Source organism: Schistocerca americana, chromosome 3, assembly GCF_021461395.2.
Source record: "Schistocerca americana isolate TAMUIC-IGC-003095 chromosome 3, iqSchAmer2.1, whole genome shotgun sequence".
Taxonomy (NCBI): Eukaryota; Metazoa; Arthropoda; class Insecta; order Orthoptera; family Acrididae; genus Schistocerca; species Schistocerca americana.
In genome coordinates, this window is record NC_060121.1 from 403,453,307 (window position 1) to 403,479,678 (window position 26,372).

The 26,372-nt window shown below is 40.9% G+C and overlaps 1 protein-coding gene across 1 annotated transcript in view; it reads left to right on the forward strand.

The window, feature by feature from the left end:
* LOC124605575 (YEATS domain-containing protein 4) overlaps positions 1–26,372 on the forward strand; it is a 79,418-nt gene that overhangs the window by 28,593 nt on the left and 24,453 nt on the right. The window contains exon 3 of the mRNA XM_047137352.1: positions 18,998–19,178. Within this exon, the coding sequence (XP_046993308.1) occupies positions 18,998–19,178 (181 nt within the window). The remainder of the gene's footprint in view (positions 1–18,997; positions 19,179–26,372) is intronic.

The window sequence follows — 26,372 nt, forward strand, 5'->3', positions numbered from 1 at the left end:
GGATAAAGATTTATTGAAATACTTGACCACAGTTTCGGTATATCTAAATATACCTTCATCAGAAGCAAAATTACACCTGAACAGGGAGACACCTTCGTAAGCAAAAAATTTATCAATATAGCTAAGATAAAAGAAAAAAAAAACATTTATAGCTTTAAGTACCATGAAAATTACCAATGTATTACAAGCACAAAAACTTTTAGTCACTTACTAGAATCACATCCTGCCGTGGAGGTGCCAAAGGCGTCGTCAGTAGTTAAAATTAAAATATCACCTCCATCAGTACAGTATATTTATGAAGAGAGAGTTTATGCGAACACAGCATACTATCAGTACTTGGCCTGTGAACTAGTGTGAAGAGGGTGTGGAAGCACTAGGGCAGATAGTTTCACTGAGGGAGGGCACTTGTGGTATGCGCGACACATTCGCGCACGTTAAAACCCAGGATACATAGTTATGCGCATCAAAATTTTAAAGGTTATGCTACTTCAAACCCTATGTCTTAATAAATAAAACATATCAGAATCATTTAAAATTTTCAAACGTCTATCTCAAAAATATAGGTTTAATCTTAACAAACAGGTGCAACTTAGGAACAAAAATTTTTTGGATAGTTTCAAACCCCTTCTTGCTCTAACATAATATAGTCAGGCTGACTAGAAGCTAGTTTTCTTGTCTTTTGAGGCTGGTGAGATGCTCCTTTCCTGTCTTGTTGGGATTTTATGTATTTTTTAGGATTGTTGTTTGCAGTTTTTAATGTGTATGTGTGGTGTAAATGATTCTGTTATGTTTTTTATTCACGACGAGAGATGTTTTCGATTTAATACAACATTTCATTCGTTTTTGCTAGTATGTATCCTAGTCTTTAATTTGTGCGAGATTCTCCCACACAACACTAGCGCCCCCTCTCATTGGATATGTTCCTTAGTGCAAGCTTTGCCTGCTTGACACTAGGACACAGGGAAATTGGTGTTTATAATTTCTATTGTAAGCAGGTGTTTTAAATGGTTCTGATATGTTTTATTTATTAAGACATAGGGTTTGAAGTAGCATAACCTTTAAAATTTTTATGCGCATGAGTATGAATTCTGGGTTTTAAGGTGCGCGAGTGAGTCGCGCGTACCACAAGTGCCCTCCCTCAGTGAAACTGTCTACCTAGTACTTCCACACCCTCTTCACGCTAGTTTACAGGCCAAGTACTGATAGTATGCTGTGTTCGCATAGACTACCTCTTCATAAATATGCTGTACTGATGGAGGTGATATTTTAATTATAACTAATGACAATGCCTTTGGCACAATTGTTTTATGCACCTCCATTGCAGGATGTGATTTTAGTAAGTGTCTAAAAGTTTTTGTGCATGTAATGCTTTGGTTATTTTCATGATACTTAAAGCTATAAATGTTTGTTATTTCTTTTATCTTAGTTATAGTGATAAGTTTTTTGCTAAGGAAGGTGTCTTCCTGTTCAGGTGTATTTTTGCTTCTGATGAAGGTATATTTAGATATACCAAAACCATGGTCAAGGATTTCAATAAATCTTTATCCTGCAACGGTTTAGCTGTTATCATTTACCATGTTATCTTTTTATTATGGCAACGATTCCTAAAATCCTATGTCATTTGTCCAATGGTCTGTGGGTGAAATAATAATAATAATAATAATAATAATAATAATAATAATAATAATAACTTCTGTCCTGGTATATTTTTCCTCTCTCCAATGCATCCCGTGTTACTCCTCTCCTCTTGAAATTTTCATTAACCTGGGCTGTCCATCTCTTCCTAGGCCACCTAATTGGTCTTCCATGGATGAATAAATAAATAAATGAAATATACTTTAGCATTGCAGTAGTTAAATTACCAGTGAGACAAAATAACCTGGATGGGTAAAATTGTCCATAATATTAGCACAGTTATGACCAGGACTATCAGAAGCAGAATAAGTTCTGATCTCTAGTTTTGTTGCCAGCCTCCTTTGCCTCTAGACCTACATGATTACTCTACAGTTCACAATTAAGTGCCTGACAGAGGGCTCACTAACCATCTTTAAGTTACTTCTCTCCACTCCACTCTTGAACTGCCTGCGGGATAAACAAACACTTCAGTCATTCTGTGCAAGCTCTGATTTCTCTTATTTTATTATGAGGATCGTTTCTCCGTATGTAAGTGGGTGCCATCAAAGTATTTTCAGACTGTGAGGAGAAAGTTTGTGATCGAAATTTCATGACAAGGTACTGCCACAGCAAAAAAGCCTTTGTTTTAATGACTGCCAACCAAATTTGTATATCATATCCATGACACGCTCCTCCTTATTTTGTGATAATACAAAACAAGCTGCCCTTTGAACTTTTTCAGTGTCCTCTGTCAATCCTATCTTTTGTGGATCTCTCACCATCAAGCTATACTCCAGAGGAGGCCTGGACATGTGTAGTGTAAGCAGTCTCTGTCATAAGTGATCTGCCGATAAATCACAGTCTGTGGTTTGCTTTCCCCTATCTATGTGATTATTCCAGTGTAGATTATTCATAATTGTAATCCCTAAATATTGAGTTAACAGCGTTTAGATTTGTGTGATTCATTGTGTAACTGCAATTTAGCTGATTCTTTTTAGTGCTCTTGTGGATGACTTCACAGATTTCATTATTTGGCATCAATTGTCACTTTTTGCACCATACAGAGATCTTGTTTAAATAATTTTGCCATTCGTTTTGATCATCTGATCACTTTATAAGACAGTAAATGACAACATCATTTACAAACAGCATAAAAGGACTGCTCATATTGTCTCCTAAAGCATATCTGTAGATCAGGAACAACAGAAGGCCTACAACATTTCTTCAGGGAACGCCAGATATTAATTCTGTTTTACTGGATTACATTCTGTCAGCTATTAGGACCTGTACCTTGCTGACAAGAAATCACGATTCCAGTCACGCAACTGAGACAATACTCTGTAGGCACCACACAATTTAATTAGAAGTCAGAACCTAAAAATATGTAATCAATTTCACATCCCCTGTTGATAGCACACATTGTTTCGTGACAGTAAAATGCTAGTGGTGTTTTACAAGGTTGATATTTGTCAATAAATCGTTTCCATGGTGATTATGAATAATGTTAGAGCACAGCACCATTTCCAAAGTCCTGCTGCAAATCAACATTGGTGATATGTGTCTGTAATTCAGGAGATTACTCCTATTTCCTTTCTTGGGTATTTGTATGACTTATGCAACTTTCTAGTCTTTGGATACAGATCTTTCTACAAGCAAGCAGTTATACATATTTGCTAAGTGTGGAGATATTTGTGGCAGTTTACTCTGAAAGGAGCCTGACCAATAATCTGGACTAGAGGCCTTACCTTTTTGAAGTGTTTTAAGCTGTATTTCTACACCAAAGATATCTGCCTTTAACTTACTCATGTTGGCATTTGTTCTTGATTGGAATATTTACCTTGTTGTTTGTTGTGAAGGAATTTCAGAAAATCATGTTTAGTAAGTCTGCTTTAGTGGCACTGTCATTTATATCATCATCCATTGTTATTGTGCAGTGGATGTATTGGTAGTTTCATACCTCTGGTAGTATACTTTACATCTGGCCAGAATCTCTTTGGGTTTCTACCATATTTCGGGACAGAGTTTCATTGTGGGAGCTATTAAAAGCATCTTGCATTGAAATTCACACTAAATTTTAAGCTTTTGTAAAACTTCGCCAATCTTGGGGATTTTGCATTCTTTTAAATTTAGCACACTTTTTTCGTTGCTTTTGCAACAGTATTCTGACCTGTTTTATGTACCATTGGGTATCAGTACCATCTCGTATTAATTTATTTGCCATCCCTCAATTGTCATCAATACTATTTCTTTGAATTTAAACCACATCTGGTCTGTGCTTACATAGTCAGATTCGAAGGAGTGGAGACAGTCTGTTACGAAGATCTCAAATGAATTTTCATCTACTTTTTTAAATAGATGCATTTTGCATTTATTTTTGGAAGGTTTGGATGTTATGTTATTCAGTCTAGCTACAACCACCTTGTGGTCACTAGTCCCTGTATCTGTCATGCTCCCTATCTGGTCAAGATTATTTATTGCTAGGAGGTCAAGTATGTTTTTGCAACCATTTACGCTTTGAGTGGGCTCCTGAACTAGTTGTTCAAAATAATTTTCTGATGAGGCATTCAGTATGATTTGGGACAATGTTTTATGCCTGTCACCGACATCAACCATCTTGAATATTTCTCAGGTAATCAGGTGGGTGGCATCGTCCAGAAGGTGCAGTATTTTGGCGAGTCAACTTCTTGCCATCGTCAGTCATTCCTGGTGTCTGGTTGATCTCTGATGGATGCCAACTCTGTATACTCTTTAGCCCCTCCTGCAGTCTCCGTCTCAGCACCTCCACTCGGTCTGTTGCTGAGGGTGGGGGGAAACACAGTGCTGGGTGTGGGGGAAGTGCAGCGTTCCGTGTCAGATCGTGAATTGAAAACCAACCATGGTTGCAGTTGTGCAGATCTCACCTGCCATGGGGATGCTGAGTTGTCTTCTTCAGATGCCCTGAGACGGGAGCAGATTTCTGTGTCGACTGCTGATGTGATTTGGTTGTACTCAAAGCTGGATCCCAGGCCTTGCTAAACTGAAAGTCACTTTCATTATTTATTAGCTTGTCATGTGATCAGATCTCCACTACCTCTTTTATAATACAATCCCAAAAGATATTTGCTTGCTTCAACACCTTTGTGCCATTGTAGTTCATGTCATGTCTATGGGAGATCCAGTGCTCTACCACAGTGGACTTTGTCTGCATTGTGAGCGTGTCTTTCATGCTCAATTCATTTGGTCTTACAACAGCTGCCAGACGAAACATGCCCTAAGACCAAAAAAGCTGAGACTGCAGCCTGCCAAGGACAAAGACAGCTATTATACCCTAAGTCGGGAACACATCGGCAAATATCAGCAGTGTACTCCGATAATACAATGGCAGGTGTGTGTTTTGCCCTCCATACAATATGAAAACTGTATTGGGATCAGTCGAGGATGACTTACAGCTCCAGAAACCAGGAGTTTATTGCATTCCTTGCCAGTGTGAGAAAATGTATGTGGGCTAGACCATCCAGACAGTACAGGAGAGAAGCATTGAGTATAAGTGCCATACAGACAATGCACAGCTGACAGTCTGCTGTGGCAGAGCACCGCATCTCCCATGGACATGACGTGAATTATGATGACATAAACGTGTTGCCGTAATCGAATAACTTCTGGGATTGTATTCTCAAAGAGGCATGATGAGCTAATAAGGATGGTGGCTTTAAGTTAAGCAAGTCCTGGGATCCAGCTTCGAGTACGATCAAATCACGTCGGCCGTCTACATGGAAATATGCTCCCATCAGGACATATGAAGAAGACGCATTTTCACAACGGCACTGTGATCTGCGTGCGACTGTGGAAGGAATGCAGTTCATGATCAATTGCAGAGCACCATCTTCCCCCATCACCGTCTGTTGATCACGTGGAGATTCCGAGATGGAGGCTGCAGGAGGGAGGATAAAGAATATATAGAGATTATTGGTCAGGCTCCTTTCAGAGTAAACTGCCACAAATATCTCCACACTTAGCAAATAAGATAGGAAATAGGAGTAATCTCCTGAATTACAGATGCATATCACCAATGTTGATTTGCAGCAGGACTTTGGAAATGGTGCTGTACTCTAACATATATCAGAGATCAGACTCGAGGAATGTCTTTAGATGGCAAGAAGTTGGCTTGCCAAACTATCGCACCTTTTGACAACGCCACCCGTCTGAATATCCGAGAAATGTTAGATTTCCATATGCCAGGAAAACCTAAAATCAGACATTAAACATTTATTTTCACCAACATAGAGGGGAAGATTGAACTCATCACCATTGATAATTTTATGAGTGTGGTACATATTTGAAATGACACTCAAGTTTTCTCAAGCTCCTCTATCTAAACAACTGCCCAGTCCCCTCCACAGGGCCCCCTTATCCATGTAGCCACATCCTGTTTGTAGAGGACTCCTGACCTAATTAACAGAACCCAGAAATCATCACCGTATGGTGCAAATTGAGGAATCTGCATTCTACATGGTGGCAGAACCATCTGAGCCTCTGACGTAGACCCTCCACTCATCTCTGTAGCAGAGGACTACCATCGGTTCTGTCGATGCTGCAGATAAGTTCTATCTTCATCTTGCAAACAAGACTTCTTCAGATAGCTGCCTGAAATCAGACACACTCGCTTCCAACCCAAAGCAACACACATTGTTAGTACCAACATGTGCCAACACCTGCAGTTGTCTACATCCTGTGCTCTTCATGGCATCTGGAAGCACCTGTTCTACATCTGGAATGACCACTTCCAGTATACACTGGATTCCTTCCCTTCCTCTGCAGCCATCTTCCTAAGGGATCCCATGACATGCCTAACACAGGAGCTCCCAACCACCAGTAATCCCATCCTCTCTGAGTTCTCAGACCTTGCGGGCTGAGAGGATTCCTCCGAAAAGGGCAGGCGACTTCATCTGGCTCAGGGTGCTCAGTTGCCACCCAAAACATGATTGTCAGGATGGCCCTCAGATTGGCACCTTGGAAAGGCTTTCACTGCTAGCCACATCTTGGAATGACCTTCACTCGATTACAGGTGAGAGGTAGACATCAGTGCGAGCAGTACGCAGAGTGGCCACAGTAATGGACCAATCAGGGGCACATGGGTCATGCTGGACATCATTCGGCTTGGCCGTTTGGCTACCCACAGTGATTTCCATTGGTAACAGCCTCAAGGTGCATTACTGAAGCCAATCTCGCTTGTATCTGTGGGCAAAGGGTCACCAACTTGGCTCACATCTGAACACAGCAATCACAGTTCCTATCCATACTAAAGAAGGGCCTGATAAATATACGGACACACACAAAATATAGGAATTAAAGCTAAAGAGTGCTTATGAGGTGTAAAATAAGTCCCTTATTATGAGAAGCCGTGTCAACTGAAAGTAATGCCATACCACCTGCTTCTCATCTTCATTTACACTACCTTTTATGAAAAATACTTTACCTCATGTGATACATTATTTGAAATAGTTTTTTTGTGAACACTTGTTTCCTTTGGTGCATTGTGCTCACTTAATATTTTTATAAGCTTCCTAGCTGGTGAAAGTTATTTTATGCTACCTGCCAGTAATGTTTTTGTCATGAAGTTTCTTCTTATTGCTACTTAGCACTTCAGAAACTTTTTTGCACACTCAAAATACTTTGTTTCAGATGTTCAATTTTCACCTCACACATTACACAAAGTTCACAACCGCATACATGTCTGTCATGCTTTTGGAGGACCACGTACACTATGTGATTAAAGGTATCCAGACACTCCCAAAAACGTATGTTTCTCATATTAGGTGCATTGTGCTGACAGGTACTCCATATCAGCGACCTCAGTAGTCATTAGACATTGTGAGAGAGCAGACTGGGGTGCTCCTTGGAACTCACGGACTTTGAACGTGGTTGGGTGTCTCTTGTGTCATACATCTGTACATGACATTTTCCACACTCCTAAACATCCCTAGGTCCGCTGTTTCCGATATGATAGTGAAGTGGAAATGCGAAGGGACACTTACAGCACAAAAGCTTAAAGGCTGACCTCGTCTGTTGACTGACAGAGACCCATGACAGTCGAAGAGGGTCGTAATGTGTAATAGGCAGACATCTATCCAAACCGTCACACAGGAATTCCAAACTGCATCAGGATCCACTGCAAGTACTAAGACATTTAGGCGGGGGGTGAGAAAACTTAGATTTCATGGTCAAGCGGCTGCTCGTAAGCCACGCATCACACAGGTAAATGCCAAAGGATGCCTTGCTTGGTGTAAGGAGCATAAACATTGGACGATTGAACTGTAGAAAAACATTGTGTGGAGTGACGATTCACAGTACGCTATGGGCGATCCGATGGCAGTGTGTGGGAACGGCGAACATCCGGTGAACGTCATCTGCCAGCATGTGTAATGCCAACAGTAAAATTCGGAGGTTTTTCATGGAGGGGGCTTGCACACTTTGTTGTTTCATGTGGCGCTATTGCAGTGCAGGCCTACATTGATGTTTTAAGCACCTTCTTGCTTCCCCCTGCGGGTCCGGGGGTTAGAATAGGCCCGAGGTATTCCTGCCCGTCGTATGAGGCAACTAAAAGGAGTTTCACACATTCTGGCCTTTAAGTGATGGTCCCCTGTAGAGGTTGACCTCCATTCTTCAAAATTTTCCCGAAGAGCGAGCCAATTGGGGAAGGGCGCCTTACAAGGAGCATCGTGCCCACTTTCTCGTTGTCGCATTGCAGTCTTGCTCGTTCTCCATCTCTTGGGCAAGGACACCTTCCTGGGTGCATTTTCCACCATGCACTGTGCAGTGTCGATTTCTGCATCAACGATGACCATGGACTTCTTTGCACCTGGTATCCAGCAAGGTAGTCAGTGGGCAGTGGTGGGGCTGCCATGTACCCTGTTGGTTTTAGCCTCCTGACCACAGAGGGATCGCTCTGCTGATGCCTGCACCGTTAACTCCCCACGTATGCCAAGGGGTAGATGCCCATCCCCCTGGGGCATCAGGACTCCCGGCAATGGCCATTCTGCCAGGTGGCCTTTGCTTCGGCTGGGTGGCACCCGTGGGGAGGGCCCCTGGTCGGAGTGGGTGGCATTGGGGCAGATGACACGCAATGAAGCGTAGTCCATCTTCTCTTGCTGATGGTGAAACACCAGCAGTCTCTAAGCGATCACAAGCTCAATTCAACGCACAGAAGTATGACCCCAAATCGTTCCCATCCCTTGGCCACACCATGCGAGGAACGTCAGGCTAAGGATGGCAGCGGATCTTATGCACCCCGGTACCTTGTATGTTCGAGAGCTGATGGGGAATCTTTCATAACGATGAAGCCTCAGTTTTTTGGTGAGCATTTATAGGACAAGTTTGGGGAGGTGGAGGGCTTGTCCAAAATGAGATCTGGGTCAGTCTTGATCAAAACAGCATCCTCTGCCCAGTCACTGGAGTTACTTGCTTGTGACAAGCTGGGTGATGTTTCTGTAACCATCACGCCCCATAAGAGCTTAAATATGGTCCAGGGTATCATATTTCACAGAGACCTTCTTTTTCAGTCCAACGATGAGCTGCAAGCCAATTTAGAGCGGTGAGGCGTACATTTCGTGCGGCGTGTCCACCGGGGCCCGAAGGATAATCAGGTTGCCACCGGTGCCTTCATCTTGGCCTTTGAGGGTGACACATTGCTCGAGAAGGTCAAGGTAATGGTCTACCAGTGTGATGAAAAGCCCTATATCCCTCCCCTGATGTGGTGCTTTAAGTGCTGGAAGTTCGGCCATATGTCTTCCGGCTGTACTTCCAGTGTCACATGCCAAGATTGCAGACGCCCATCACATCCTGATACTCCATGTGCCCCGCCTCTCATCTGTGTCAATGCGGAGAACACCATTCGCCTTGCTAACCTGACTGCAGTATTCTCCAGAAAGAAAGGGAAATCATGGAGTACAAGACCCTGGACAGACTGACCTACACTAAGGCTAAGAGAGAATTTGAACGCCTGCATCCTATGTGTATGACATTGTCTTACGTTGCTGCTACAACAGTTCTGACACCATGAACTCCGCCAACCCAATTCACCTGTCAGAGCCGGAAGACTACTCCTTCCCCCTTGATGGTGGGGGGCATTTCCCTCCCTGTTGTTCCCGCACCACCTCCTTCGGAAGTAACACACCCCCCCCCCCCCCCCCCCAACCATCAGGGACGTCCATCCCCACTTCTAAGCCGGAGAAGCGTAAGTCTTCTTTGGCTTCTCTCACTAGGAAGGGGTCCCTTGGGTCACTCCCTTCCCAGGTTTATTCTAGAGGGAAAGATGGATGACACTTGCCAGTGGCTGAAGAGCCCAAAAGCAGCTGGTCGTAGGGCTTCATGTTCATCCTCAGTCACAGACACTGAGCCAGTGAAGTCCTCCCAGTCAGGGAAACCCAAGGAACAGCGAGAGAAATCCAAAAAGAAAACCCCTAAGACCAAGGAAATTGCGATGGTACCCTCACCGTCGCTACATACAAGCTCTGCGGCTGAGGATGGGGTGGAGATTTTGGCATCCTCTGAGGACCTAGATGTCGCCAGACCCTCAGACACAATGGATATAGACTGCTCGGGCAATAAATTGGTGGTATCAGGTGACTCTGAGGCGTAAACTGCCTCATTGAATGTTCCATGCCTTCCTAATTTCACAGCGTCATCCTCCAGTGGCACTTACGCCTCCATGGTGTACGCCTCGGCCGCAGCTTCGTCTGGACCTTTTGCATGGCCCTAAGGACTCCGTTAACCCCCCGCTCTCCGCTGTCACTTCCTCTCAATTCTTCACGTGTTCCGGGGCTCTGAAGTGGTTTACATCAATGGCTCAGTGGCTGATGGTCACGTAGGCTTCGCATATGTTCATGGAGGACATATTGAGCAGCACTCCTTGCCAGTTGGTTGCAGTGTTTTCACTGCAGATCTGGCGGTCATATCTCATGCTCTTGAGTACATCCATTCATGCCCTGGCGAGTCATTTCTCCTGTGTACTGACTCATTGAGCAGCCTACAAGCTATCAACCAGTGCTACCCTCACCACCCTCTGGTAGCATCCATTCAGGAGTCCATCTATACCCTGGAACAGTCCTGCTGTTCCGTGGTGTTTGTGTGAATCCCAGGACGTGTCAGAATCCCCGGCAACGAACTTGCCAACGGGCTGACCAAACAGGCAACGCGGAAACTGCTTCTGGAGATAGGCATCTCCGAAGCTGACCTGTGTTCTGTCTTACACCACAGGGTTTTCCAGCTTTGGGAGATGGAATGGCATAACAACACACACAACAAACTGCATGTCATTAAGGAGACTATGAATGTGTGGAAGTCTTCAATGCAGGCCTCTCGCAGGGAATCAGTTGTCCTCTGCTGGCTCCACATTGGCCATACATGGCTCACGCATGGTTACCTACTCCGTTGCAAGGACCCACCTCATTGTTGCTGTGGCTCCCAAATGACTGTTGTCCACCTCTTGCTAGACTGCCCACTTTTAGCCGCTCTGCGGCAGACTTTTAACTTTCCCAGCTCCCTGCCTTCGGTGTTGGTCGACAATGCCTCCACAGCAGCTTTAGTTTTAAGTTTTATCCATGAGAGTGGGTTATATATTTCTATGTAGGTTTTAGTGCATGTCCTTTGCCCTTCTGTGTCCTCTACCCTAGTGCTTTTAGGTTGGAGGTTTTAATGTCTTGCAGAGTGGCTGATTTTCCATTTTTATTCTCGTGGTTGGCCAGCCACTGTAATCTGCTTTCATGTTTTACTCTCTTCTGTTTCTAGCATCACTCTGTTGTTTTATTGTCATCTTTTGTTCCTTTTAGTGTTCGTTGCATTCCCTTCGTTCTTGTGGCTTTTCCTTTCTTGACGTTTGGTGTTATATGCTTCGTCTGTTTTATTCTCACACTTGTGGCATTGTTTTATTAGGAACAAGGGACTGATGACCTTGTAGTTTGGTCCCTTCTCCCACCTGTAAACAACCAACCAACCAACCAACCAACCAACCAACCAACCAACCAACCAACCAACCTTCTTGCTTTCCATGGTTAAGAGCAATTCGGGGATGGCGATTGCATCTCTCAACATGATCGAGCGCCTGTTCATAATGCACGGCCTGTGGTGGAGTGGTTCCACGACAATAACATCCTTGTAATGGACTGGCCTGCACGGAGTCCTGACCTGAATCCTATAGAACACCTTTGGGATAGTTTGGAATGCCGACTTACTGCCAGGCCTCACCGATTAACATCGATACCTCTCCTCAATGCAGCAATCTGTGAAGAATGGGCTGCCATTCCCTAAGAAACCTTCCTGGCACCTGATTGAACATATGCCTGCAAGAGTGGAAGCTGTCATCAAGGCTAAGGGTCGGCCAACACCATATTGAATTCCAGCATTACCGTTGAAGAGCGCCACATACTTGTAAGCCATTTTCAGCCAGGTGTCCGGATACTTTTGATCACATAGTGTACAAACGTCAGTCCCTTAAAATTCTTTTGCTTTTTTTTGTCGAACCATAGGACTTCAATACAAAATAATAGTACTTCTAAGACAGTTTAAATGTAACAAAAATTTGCGGTACTCAACAACAATATTTCATTCACTGTAAAAGGTCCAATTAAATGTTGTTGTTGATTTAAGAGTTTGCACTTTTGCTCTTTGTATAGCTTTATAGCCACAATACATCAGTTACAGTTGATCATTGGAAATGCTGTAAGAATCAGTAGGAGAGACTGGTTTTTAGCTTACTTGAGACAAATGCTTTATACAGATCGTTTTTGTTTGCATCTTCTTTCTAGAACACCGGAACTCAAGGTGAGCTACATTCTTCACAGATTTTAAGACTGTAAAATGTTTGAAGACTGACACATGGCTCAACTGGATAACCATACCTAAGGGGCTTATGAACAACATGAACACAAACATGGACATTGAAAGTACGATGCTGCATGTTGTGTTTGGGTGATCCTTTCCTTGAAGTAAGGGGTATGGTGACAACTGAATGTCGCAAGAATATTGTGATTTGACTGCCTTCTCGGTTGTTTCTTTTTAACTTCACATTAAATGTTCAAGAATCTGTTGCATATGGTTAAACCATTTGGCTTAATCCTGATGACACTAGGGATTCTGTGAAGTCAGCACAGCAGAAAACTCATCTGCAGTCACCCTGTCTGCCTTGTAAACAATGCAACTAAGTGGACTGAGCAGAAATAATGAGTATAAACATCCAAGATGTCATCCAATGTGAGTGCAACAGAGGCAAGCAGGAGCATGTAATTTGTGCAATATTGTGTAGTCAGCTCTGATCAAGTGTTAATATGCAGTTAAGTGGGTGGCCTACGAAATGAGAGATCCAGTCATGAAACTTGGTGATAGTATCAGTCTTTATACAGTCACCCTTCAGTGTGACATATTTCTCCCAAAGATGGATGATGAAGTATATTTTGCCCAAAGATGGATGACTCGGTGGAGAACTTGGTTCTAGAAGCGTGCTAGTTGTTGAGGTAATGTTCCATCTCAAAAATCACCTCACTGCCTGGTACAGTATGATTTCTTCTGCTGGGGAAATAGGATGTACTCACTAGGTGGCATGTAAGGAGACGTTTTTCTTTTTTTTTGGGGGGGGGGGGGGGGGTAGACTTTGATTGCCCAAAGAATCTGCTCATGTCATTTTCAGAATGAGGTGGGGCATTGTTATGGTGTTAGTGGTGTTAGAACAGCCTCTGGGACAGATTTCCATTGTTCTTTGCCTTCAGATCCTCCTGTGACTTCAGTAGATTTTGGTTGTCGGATCAGGTGATGTATTACCCCTTACGAGCCTAATCTATTGGTACCATATCATGGGAGTTAAAAGAAACATTTGTATCAACTTGCCTAAAGATAGTTGAGTCTTTGCCTTCTTTGATGGTGGTAATTGTGTTGACGTCATTGTAATACACCCACTCTCATCTACGTTGATTAAGTGGCTAAAGAAGTCATCTGAAGTGGCATGGTATAGCTGCAACATTTCCACTTTTAATGCGATTGGTGGGCTATTTGAATGGGCATGGAGCAGTCATGGAACCCAATAGGCAGTGATCTTTGTCATTGTCAAAATATTGTGCAGGATGTTGAAATCTGATTTGTGATCTGTGACTGGTTTTCACTTTTTCCACTATTCACTCAATTAGCATACACCGATCTTGAAGGTTCAGGAACCTTATTTGTCTTGCAGTTCCTGGTTCTTCACAAAGAGATGATCTGCCATTTTGTTCTCCTTCATTCAGGCTTGTTTACTCACACTGGAAGCAATGTGCCATCCAACCTCTGTTATATGTAGTGTACTTGTTAAAATAAGACTCTTTCTTTTCAGACAAGAGGAAAACACCTGCTTTTCGTGAGTATTTTGAGCAAGTGTAGCACTTATTGTAAAATTGTATTTACTATCGGGACACTGTCCTAAAATGTCAGTAAGAATTTTTAAAGTGTCCTTACAGGTAGATTCAACTGCCACTACACTTGTCATTTTATGCAATGCCACATGACAGTTGTTGGTCAGTTCAGTCTGGAAATGTGAAGCACATTGTCAAAATGTCATAGAATAACTGGTAAAGTATATAAATGCATCTTAGACCTACAGTTCAAAATTTTGTTTATGAAACTACTTTAGCACATAAATGGGGCAAGTCATATATTAATCCTTTCATTGCATTATATACTGGAAAATTGTTGCTTCCGTGCTTTCCATTTTGGTGTCTTCTGTTAATAACCATGTAAATTGTGACCAGTCCTCACTTGTATTTTTTACAGTATGACTCCATTCACTAACAGTCATCCCAAGCATTCACAGGGAACTTTATCAATTATGTAGCTGTCACCTGTCTGGATACTGTCCTTGATACAGATGTAGTACAGGTTGCATAAAACAACATTGGTATGAACAGCTGTATCACTCTGTGTATAAAAATTAAAGGGGAAACATTGTTAGCAAAAATCTTGAAAAATTATTGACTGATTTACTTAAAATTTTAACACAATACACTGATAAACATTCAGACAGACATAATTATATTTTTTAAACTACATTGTGCAGGTTTTATGTCAAAACAGGCTGTGAGAAAGAAAATGCTGCGATGTGCTGTGAAAATTTCTGGTTTTGTGTCTTTCTCACAGTGCTAACTACAATAGCAAGGTATATAAACCATTAGACAAATTGTTTCTCCTTATGCATTCCTTCTCTTTGTGTATAATTTTAAACATAAGTTCTATACATAACATTCTGCTATGTTGTGTTTTTCCTCGCAGTCAGTGTTAAAGATAACAATAAATTTGTATTTATGGCTTATCAGCTTATGATTAGAATACTGCTACACAGTCTTAAAATGACAAATCAGTGTTTTTTCTTGTTTTTCTTGTGCTAGTAAACTTACTTTCACTAAATAAAATGAATTAATTATGCACTAAGTTATCAATGGAAAAAAGGAGTCTTATTTATAAAATATGGGTCCGTAGTGTTTCAAAATGTGGAGCAGTGGTCTAAACTGAGATACCTTTGTGATGTGAACTCTATCATTTCTTCGTTTCTTCTTCTTTAATTTCCTTTGTTACCTTTCCTCCTCCTGGCCTTGGTGGGTTAAGGTGTATGTCTCATTGCAAACGCATACAAGTGCAAATAACTATTTTGTTAAAGTGATGACTCTTTTTTTTTTTTTATTATTTCTTAACCTTAATCTCTTTAGTATATGCTGACAGGTTCTCAAGTGGAAATGTTGGTGACTCTTGGTGCATGAGTGCTAATAATTGACGTAGACAATAATTGTGACCATCTCAATGAATTTTAATAATTGCTTACAACCTGCATACCATTTGATTAAGAAAGTCAGATTGCCCAGTGCAAATCAAATAAGTGCACTCGAGATATTCCAGATCTTCAAGGTCACAAAAACATGAAGCCAAGCCATTTATTCTGAGATAAAAATCTGGATCATTTGAAACTTTGTATTCCTCCGCATTCACAAATTAAACTATTTGAAATACTCAGATTTCGGGCTTGCAGCCAATCATCATTCAATACTTTCCACTATATTTCAACTGGGTACCTGCCAGTCATCCTGAGGTTAGCCATTGTAGACTGATGATGATTTGCTCAATTCTGTAATATATAGTTCACTGTAAGTATTCCACACATGTGTCAAAATCATGTTGATAGATTGACCACACTACCCAGTGACAGTGCACTCCGTGGGGGAACTGTAGAACTCAGCTGTCATTCTGATGCTGATTGCCATTTGAGCAAATTGTGGAGATGATAGAATTCCATGTATTGTCCAGCTGGTTGCTGCTGTCATGGTTCATCAGATTGTCCATCAGGCTTGTTACCACAGATTATTTAATAGTGTAGTCTGAAAAAGATGCTTTGCCGGAATCATTGTTTCATCATAGCGCTTTGAAGGTCCAGTGGAAATACAGTGTTTAGCAGTAGCTGACTTACTTCATTGCAAAAGGCGAGTGCAACGTTTATACTCAGTGCGGCATTCCGTCGAGGTGCGTGTTTCCTAACCTACGTAAACTGAACCACGTTGGTAAGGTATTCTGTAAATTTTAGTCTTCCGTGATAATAAATTGTCCCTCACTGAACCCGGAAGATCTGCAGTGTTAGATGGTAGTCAGAAAACTACTTTCACATGAAATTTACAAAGATTTCTTGTCATATTAAATGAAGTGTTACCAACAAAAGAAAGAAAAGCTAAAGATTTTGCTAGTGTGTTTTTATCTGTATCCAATTTCTGGTTTTTGGTTTTAAATGAGAGTGCCCTGTTAATATCCATATCCATTTTCCCTGAACTCTATGGGTGAGCTCTTTAGGCAAATTATCTAGATCTGAGACTGTGTGAGCTCTCTTGGCATGTTAAGAATGTTCATGTTAGTTACAGGTGATAACTCGACATTTGTAAGTACAGATCAGTATGAGAGGGGCGGGGGGTGATAATCTGCATGTGCCTGAGATCCATCATTCTTCCCTCTAGCCAAAACATTCAAGAAAGGCATACAACCATACAACCGCCTTTCTCTACTTCATAGTGAACTGGATGTTGTGAATGGAGTTGAGGTGATGTATAAACTCTATTAATTTATTTTGTCCATGAGGCCACACAATGAAAGAATAAACCACATAACTTCAAAATACTGTTGGTTTAAGGGGAGATGATACAGATACTTTCTCCTTGAAATCCCTCTTAAAAAGGTTGGCCAACAAGGGAGACAGAAGACTCCCCATGGTGATGCTGTCAGTCTGTTCAAAATATTCTTGGTTGGACATAAAATAGGTTGATGAAAGAGCATGCCAGAAACAAAGCTGTGATGTCCATCCGAAATGTAATATCAATTAGTACCAAAGAATCTACTAGAGGGACTTCTGTAAAAAGTGATACTACATGAAAGCTAACTAAACGGTCCAAACTGTCTCTTGATAAAGTCAGCTAAGCTATGTATGTGATTTGAGCATTTGCTGACCAATGGTCACAGGAAAAAGCAAGATGTTAGGTTAAATCATATGTAGTAGCTCCAGTGTTGCTCATTTTTGAAAGTAAAAACACGGTTAAAAGAACACAGAAGTCTTTGCCGATTAGGAAAAACAGATAAATCGGCTGTAGCAGAACACGCTTTTCAGCCAGGAAATCATCAAGTGAAGTTTTCCGAAACAAAAATTTTATCTACGACGACGAACTATTACCCACGGCTTTGTAGAGAAGCAATTGAAATATATAAACATAAGGATAATTTTAATGGGAAAGAAGAGACCATGAAACTTAGTGATATTTGGACAGTAGCACTACAGAATTGCTAGACAGTTTTATCCGTGACGAGATTACGATCGATAGTTAAGTTTTATCTCTGACAAAGGTTATCTCTGCATATCACGTGTAACTCTGGTCATGCCCACTTTCTACGATACATAAGTCGCTCTCAGACGTCCGACCCGTCAGTCGGCAAGACTCACCGGAGGAGAAACACCCCTCTGAAGATGTCCAGCGCAGCTCTGGACGAAACGTAAGGAGCCGAAGAGTTTCATGGACCACGACCTTACGTCCCGGAAGGTTTACCAGAAGACATGGCCCTAATGCTATACTTGATGCTAAAATGATTAGCTAATGATAACTGGGTCAGTTGCGGGTAAACCACAAGGACAATGACCTTCAGTGGTGTGATCTCCAGAAAGTGTAGGAGCAGTTAGCATCATCTTCACTTGCAGACCTGGTAAATCAACACTTTGGACTGCTTGTGAGAGTGTAATCAGCAGGCAAGCAATGCATATTATGTGAAAGAAGGACCTGATCTGGAAACCGCATTACATTCAGGAGTTATCGTCAGAGGATTCTGACAGGCAGATGGAATATTGGTTGGCCAGATTTGTTCAATAACATTATTTGGAGCAGTGAGGTGGTGTATCATGTTGGGGATTTGTCAATTGACACAACTGCCATTATTGGGCAGAAACAAATCTGTGTTGACAATTGAAAAATCACAGACTCAACCAAAATTGATAATCTCATGTGGTGTAACCTTGGATTTTCTCATTGGCCCATTCATACTGTAAGATTCTATGAACAGTGTTCAGTATTGCCAGATGATGAGTGAACATGTGTGGCCACTATCACAATGGCACAATGTTGTGGTTATCCTTTTTCAGCAAGATGAGGCACCATCTCATTTTTCCTGCATCATTTGTATCTGGCTGGGTGAACACTTTCCAGAACATTCTCAGGGACAGCAAGGACCCCATGAATGGCCTCAGAGAAGTTCAGACTTCATCCAGTGTGACTTCTTCTTATGGATTTGGGCCAAAGAAGAGGTGCAGCGAACAAACTCGTGCACTTTGGATGAATTTGGAGCAGAGAATCACAGTTGCACTCAGTAATATACCTGCGACTTTCCTGCAGAAAGCAATTGATGACATTCCTATACTTTGTCATTTGGTTGACAATGCATGAGCATATGTGGACTTGTAGTGTACTACACATATTCTCATGGTTCTGAGAGCTGAGTACAACTCGCTCCATGTGCAACTATTCATTAATAAAAAAACTGATGGACATTTAAAATTACGTAGTGACTTCCCATCCACCCTGTATATTTAGCAATTGTGAACCATTGCTGGGTTCAGTAGCATTATGTATAGCTTGCTGAATTGTGCAGATGTTAATTGAATACTTCAGTTTTTTGCTCCATGGCATTCATGTCGTGACACAACTACTTAAATAAAAGCTTCTTAGATTCAACTGTTCCAAATCTTCAGCTGTTACAAATGCCTGTTGAATTGTGGGGCTATGTTAAAGTTTAAGATACATCCTTGATTTCTACTGATGTTTGTTTCTATATGAGAATTATAGTTATTGCATTTAATTTAAATTTTTGTATGCAGGTTACTTTGTATCACATCCTGAAGCTCTTCCAGTCAGGGCCTGATGCGATGTTGGGAAAAAAGATGTTAGTTTCTGAATTCTATGAGGAAATAGTCTTCCAAGATCCAACTGTTCTTATGCAGAGCCTTCTCACAAATACAAGACAGCTTACTATAGGACCTTGGAAGCATGAGACTGATTGTAAGCATATAATTCTATTGTTTAAGATGCTTTTATTAGTATAAATATTAAGACACCACTAGCTTTGATTTCTTGTGAATAGAATAAGCTTTACTAATGTTAATTTTTTTTTTCATATAACATTTGTGTGTGTGTGTGTGTGTGTGTGTGTGTGTGTGTGTAACTGAGACAGAGCAATAAATCTGAATTAACTTACATGACCCGCGCATACCAGAATTACAAGCTTTACTACAGTGTATATCAAAAGAGGATAATCGCGCAGTATTAAATTCATGTAGTTTATAATTTTGGATAAGAACATTTAAATGTGTAATATAATTCGTGTTATAGCCGTACTGTAGGTGCAACCACAATGGAGGGGTATCTGTTGAGAGGCCAGACAAACATGTGGTTCCTGAAGAGGGGCAGCAGCCTTTTCAGTAGTTGCAGGGGCAACAGTCTGGATGATTGACTGATCTGGCCTTGTAACACTAACCAAAACGGCCTTGCTGTGCTGGTACTGTGAACGGCTGAAAGCAAGGGGAAACTACAGCCGTAATTTTTCCCGAGGGCATGCAGCTTTACTGTATGGTTAAATGATGATGGCGTCCTCTTGGGTAAAATATTCCGAAGGTAAAATAGTCCTCCATTCAGATCTCCATGTGGGGACTACTCAGGAGGACGTCGTTATCAGGAGAAAGAAAACTGGCGTTCTACAGATCGGAGCGTGGAATGTCAGATCCCTTAATCGAGCAGGTAGGTTAGAAAATTTAAAAAGGGAAATGGATAGGTTAAAGTTAGATATAGTAGGAATTAGTGAAGACTTTTTGTCAGGCAAATACAAGGTTATAAATACAAAATCAAATAGGGGTAATGCAGGAGTCGGTTTAATAATGAATAAAAAAATAGGAGTGCGGGTAAGCTACTACAAACAGCATAGCGAATGCCTTATTGTGGCCAAGATAGACACGAAGCCCACGCCTACTACAGTAGTACAAGTTTATATGCCAACTAGCTCTGCAGATGATGAAGAAATTGAATAAATGTATGATGAAATAAAAGAAATTATTCAGATAGTGAAGGGAGACAAAAATTTAATAGTCATGGGTGACTGGAATTCAGTAGTAGGAAAAGGGAAACAAGGAAACGTAGTAGGTGAATATGGCTTGGGGCTAAGAAATGAAAGAGGAAGCCGCCTGGTAGAATTTTGCACAGAGCACAACTTAATCATAGCTAACACTTGGTTCAAGAATCATAAAAGAAGGTTGTACACATGGAAGAAGCCTGGAGATACCAGACGGTATCAGATAGATTATATAATGGTAAGACAGAGATTTGGGAACCAGGTTTTGAATTGTAAGACGTTTCCAGGGGCAGATGTGGACTCTGACCACAATCTGTTGGTTATGAACTGTATATTAAAACTGAAGAAAATGCAAAAAGGTGGGAATTTAAGGAGATGGGACCTGGATAAACTGAAAGAACCAGAGGTTGTACAGAGTTTCAGGGAGAGCAAAAGGGAACAATTGACAGGAATGGGGGAAAGAAATACAGTAGAAGAAGAAAGGGCAGCTTTGAGAGATGAAGTAGTGAAGGCAGCAGAGGATCAAGTAGGTTAAAAAGACGAGGGCTAGTAGAAATCCTTGGGTAACAGAAGAAATATTGAATTTAATTGATGAAAGGAGAAAATATAAAAATGCAGTAAATGAAGCAGGCAAAAAGGAATACAAACATCTCAAAAATGAGATCGACAGGCAGTGCAAAATGGCTAAGCAGGGATGGCTAGAGAACAAATGTAAGGATGTAGAGGCTTATCTCACTAGGGGTAAGATAGATACTGCTTACAGGAAAATTAGAGAGACCTTTGAAGAAAAGAGAATCACTTGTATGAATATCAAGAGCTCAGATGAAAACCTAGTTCTAAGCAAAGAAGGGAAAGCAGAAAGTTGGAAGGAGTATATAGAGGGTCTATACAAGGGCGATGTACTTGAGGACAATATTATGGAAATGGAAGAGGATGTAGATGAAGATGAAATGGGAGGTACGATACTGCGTGAAGAGTTTGATAGAGCACTGAAAGACCTAAGTCGAAACAAGGCCCCGGGAGTAGACAACATTCCATTAGAACTCCTGACAGCCTTGGGAGAGCCAGGCCTAACAAAACTCTACCATCAGGTGAGCAAGATGTATGAGACAGATGAAATACCCTCAGACTTCAAGAAGAATAATAATTCCAATCCCAAAGAAAGCAGGTGCTGACAGATGTGAAAATTACTGAACAATCAGTTTAATAAGTCACAGATGCAAAATACTAACGCGAATTCTTTACAGACGAATGGAAAAACTAGTAGAAGCCAACCTCGGGGAAGATCAGTTTGGATCCCGTAGAAATATTGGAACATGTGAGGCAATACTGACCCTACGACTTAAAAGCTTTTGACAATGTTGACTGGAATACTCTCTTTCAAATTCTGAAGGTGGCAGGGGTAAAATACAGGGAGCGAAAGGCTATTTACAATTTGTACAGAAACCAGATGGCAGTTATAAGAGTCGAGGGGCACGAAAGGGAAGCAGTGGTTGGGAAGGGAGTGAGACAAGGTTGTAGCCTGTCCCCATGTTTTTCAGTCTGTATATTGAGCAAGCAGTGAAGGAAACAAAAGAAAAATTTGGAGTAGGTATTAAAATGCATGGAGAAGAAATAAAAACTTTGAGGTTCGCCGATGACATTGTAATTCTGTCAGAGACAGCAAAGGACTTGGAGGAGCAGTGGAACGGAATGGATAGCATCTTGAAAGGAGGATATAAGATGAACATCAACAAAAGCAAAACGAGGATAATGGAAGGTAGTCGAATTAAGTCGGGTGTTGCCGAGGGAATTAGATTAGGAAATGAGACACTTAAAGTAGTAAAGGAGTTTTGTTATTTGGGGAGCAAAATAACTGATGATGGTCGAAGTAGAGAGGATGTAAAATGTAGACTGGCAATGGCAAGAAAAGCGTTTCTGAAGAAGAGAAATTTGTTAACATTGAGTATAGATTTAAGTGTCAGGAAGTCATTTCTGAAAGTATTTGTATGGAGTGTAGCCATGTATGGAAGTGAAACATGGACGATAAATAGTTCAGACAAGAAGAGAATAGAAGCTTTCGAAATGTGGTGCTACAGAAGAATGCTGAAGATTAGATGTTTAGATCATATAACTAATGAGGAGGTATTGAATAGGATTGGGGAGAAGAGAAGTTTGTGGCACAACTTGACTAGAAGAAGGGATCGGTTGGTAGGACATGTTCTGAGGCATCAAGGGATCATCTATTTAGTATTGGAGGGCAGCATGGAGGGTAACAATCGTAGAGGGAGACCAAGAGATGAATACAATAAGCAGATTCAGAAGGATGTGGGTTGCAGTAGGTACTGGGAGTTGAAGAAGCTTGCACAGGATAGAGTAGCATGGAGAGCTGCATCAAACCAGTCTCAGGATTGAAGACCCCAACAACAACCAAAGAAACAGGGCAAAAAGAAAAATAAAGACTTTTGTGGAAACATTAGCACTTTTAAATTTAATGGCACTATGTTAATGATGCTACACTAGAGTGATCCAGTCAGACATCAACCATGGAATGCATGGGCTACGTAAAACTAATTAGTTCCAGAATCTTACTCGTATTGCGAAACACTCATTAAGTGAAATAGTTTATCCCATATAAATTAATCTAAAACACAGTAATGTGTTCCATGCAGAAAAAGTACTAAAAGTTATCTTATTCATGCCATTTATTCAAAGAAAATTATACATACAGTGTTATGTACTTAATTATTCACGAAGCATAACGATTTCTTTTTTACTCGGAAGCTATCTATAGCCATTTGTTCCTTCCAATGCTTCAACACTTCTCGAAAATGTAACAGAGCATTATCGTCAAATAAATTTTCAGCATGCATAGCGACTGCTTTATTGAGGTGATGATTTTGAGTGTATGATGCAACTGATTCTCATGCTTTCAATATTTCTCGTATTGTGCCAGAAAATTACTGTTTGGCTGGTGCTGCCTCCCCCTCCTTTGAAGAACTCCTCTCCACAACTTCCTGCATGAAATGCACTGCAACTCCATAAGCTCTTTGGTGCTCATTTCTTGGCTGTGATCTTCCACAAGCTCACTGATACCATTGTTACCCACTTCCAGTCCCATGGTCTTGGCCAAAGACACAATCTCACTGACCACAGGCTCCACGGGTACTGCCTCAGAGTCAGATCTGACAGTGCACTGCAGCCAATGCTTCTTCCAAGCAGAAGTGAGAATTCCCTTGGTAACCCCTTTCCCACACCTGTTCGATCATATTGATGCAGGCAACAATGTTGAAGTAATATTTCCAAAACTCACTGTGAGTGAGAGTGGTGACTTTAGTCAACTGAAAGCAGTGCTCAAGAGTGCTTTAGTGTAGAGCTTCTTAAAGTTAGAATTCATCTGCTGGTCCTTAGGCTGGAGTAACAGAGTGTTGTTGGAAGGCAGAAGTTGGTTCTTGATAAATTGAAATTCTTCAAGGAGGTGGTCTTGTTGTCTGCATCAAGCAAGACATGGAATGGCAGATTCATCTCAAGCAAATATTTTTTCACCAAAGGACCAAACACTATCACAAAAAGATCACTTTTTGCCCAAGCCTCACATTTAACCTGCTCTTCTGGACTTTACACTTCTTGAAGGCTTGTGGAGTTTCCGAGTGGTAGACAAATAGCAGTTTAATTTTCAAATCGCCTCTTGCATTGGCACAGAATAGCAGTGTGAGATGTCTTTCATTGTCTTTTGACTGTGCAGTGCATTCTCCTCTTTTATTATCAAGGTGCACACTTCAGCATATTTTCTCAGAAAAGACCTATCTTGTCATAATTAAAAACCTGTTGTGCAGATAACCCGTAGAATCTAAAAGCATCTTGAAGTTTCTGAAGAAGTTGTCTGCTGCCTTTGTGTCGGAGCTGGCTGTTTCACTGTGCCTCACAATGCTGTGGGTACTGGTTCTTCTCGAACCACCCACAGCTTTTAACACTTCTTCGGCTGCTGATGATCCTGGTTTCTTCTTAACCAGGCCAGCGAAAATAATACTCATCTTCTCACAAATGGTGATCTCGTTAATACGTTGCCTTGCAGTTGCTTTCATTTAACCATATAAGGAGCAACCTTTCGATGTTGTCCAGAATATGAAACCATTGTTAAGTTATTCTTGACACTCCCTTTGAAGTTCTATCCTAAATCTTGTCCTCGTTCTTGAGGATAGTGCAAATAGTTGATGTAGATCAATTGTATATGTGTGCTAATCTAGCAACACTCCCACCATGTTTGTGTTTTTGCAGTTTACATTTCATTTATAAGGTCATTTTCTTTCTCTTATCGTCATCTTCTTGCAGCTTTATTTTGGGGACATCTGTACAGAGGTTATTAAAATTTGCATACACAGAAACACTGTGAATACAAGTTCAGAAAATTGTATGATCACAAGCTGCACTAAAATGGTAGCAGAAAGAGTGCTAAACCCACACTGCAGTATGTACTAAAGACATTGTTCAATGCCACGTCCAACAATGAAAGGTGTCCATATTGTTGAATGTTTTGCCCACCACATGCAAACTAAATCGGCTGGTGAAGTCCACTAAATCGGCTGGTGATGTCACACTAAATCGTCGTCACTCGTTATTTAAAACATTGCTCATCAAGCGAATAATTTTTTTACAGTTTGTTTTGCTCATGCAAATTGTACATTATGGGAAGTGCTCGTTAAGTGGGTTTCCACTGTAGTATTGTTAGCAGTATAGTGGGAATGTTACACCAACTCTTTCATCATGTACCTTTAGGCTCAAGGTGAGCCAATGGCTGGTCAAACTACTTACAGTAATATGAAATCCTCATGTGCTTGTGTATAATATGTAAAAAATAAAATAACTTTTTTTAAAACATGATGTTTAGACCTTCCATCCAAGAATTTGTCAGCATTACACCAGTTTGCATGCACCATCCATTAGTGAAAAATTGTGTACTTAGTTTAACAGTGCACTGTGTGTGTGTGTGTATTGTGGAACATTTTGTGGTAATTATGCACACTACAATTATAATTGTAAATTTATTTTTATTTTATTTTTGTAAAATTATTATAACAGGTGAGCCTTGTGTAATTAGAAACACTCTAAAGCACCAGCACTTCATCACAGTCTAATACTACAAACTGAAAATAGGCGCATAATGCAATCCACATGTTAACATTATTGAGCAACATGTTGTTTATAAAGGATTTTTGTTTATTCCATATTTAGCCATATACAACACCAAAAACTCCTGTTACAACCAGGTCTAGCATCTGCAGTTTTGTATGGGTTACCATTTTTAGATTCTCTTGTGAGCATGACTTACTTTATACATCAACAAACAGTTTTCACTGATTTCTTGCCCACACAAACTAAGCATTGTTCAGTTATTTAAATATTAGTAAAATAACTATAAAATGGTACTATACATCATTACACCAGTAATGTTTGTCACTATGCTTTATACTTTACAACATCAGTTAAATGTATTGTATTTTTGGCTATGATCTTTTTTACATACGTCTAATAATGGACCTTTAATCACTCTCATGAGTTGCTTATATTTGTTAATAGGAGGCATGTGATTGACACTGTAGCATCTGTGTTACTGTTTGTATACAGAACACCAGTACAGAAAAGAAAAAAAGTCAAATTACCATATTGTATGTACATTTCCATTACAGCATGTCAAAATGTATGTAAATTCCATTTCAAATTACATTACATGTATATCATAATTGATGGAAGTGACTTCTTGTTTGACCTCTTTCTTTGTTTGCAAGCAAGGTGACACAGTACTTAGCACATTGGGCTTGCATTCGGGAGGACAGTGGTTCTATTCCCCATCTGGCTGTCTGGATTTGGTTTTTCCACGATTTTCCTAAAACACTCCAGGCAAATGCTAGGATGGATCCTTTGAAAAGGGCACAACCAATTTCCTTCCCCATCCTTTCGTAATGCAAGCTTGTGTTCCTTCTCTGATGCCCTGTTGCTGACAGAATGTTAAACCCTAATCTCCCTTCTTTCCTTCCTTTTTTGTTAATATAGATGACATATAGCTGCAATTTTTAGCAAGAGCATTTGGTAGGCCTATTGTGTAGCTGTACATACACCACTTTATTTGTGAGAGTCAATAACTTTTCTCTTGT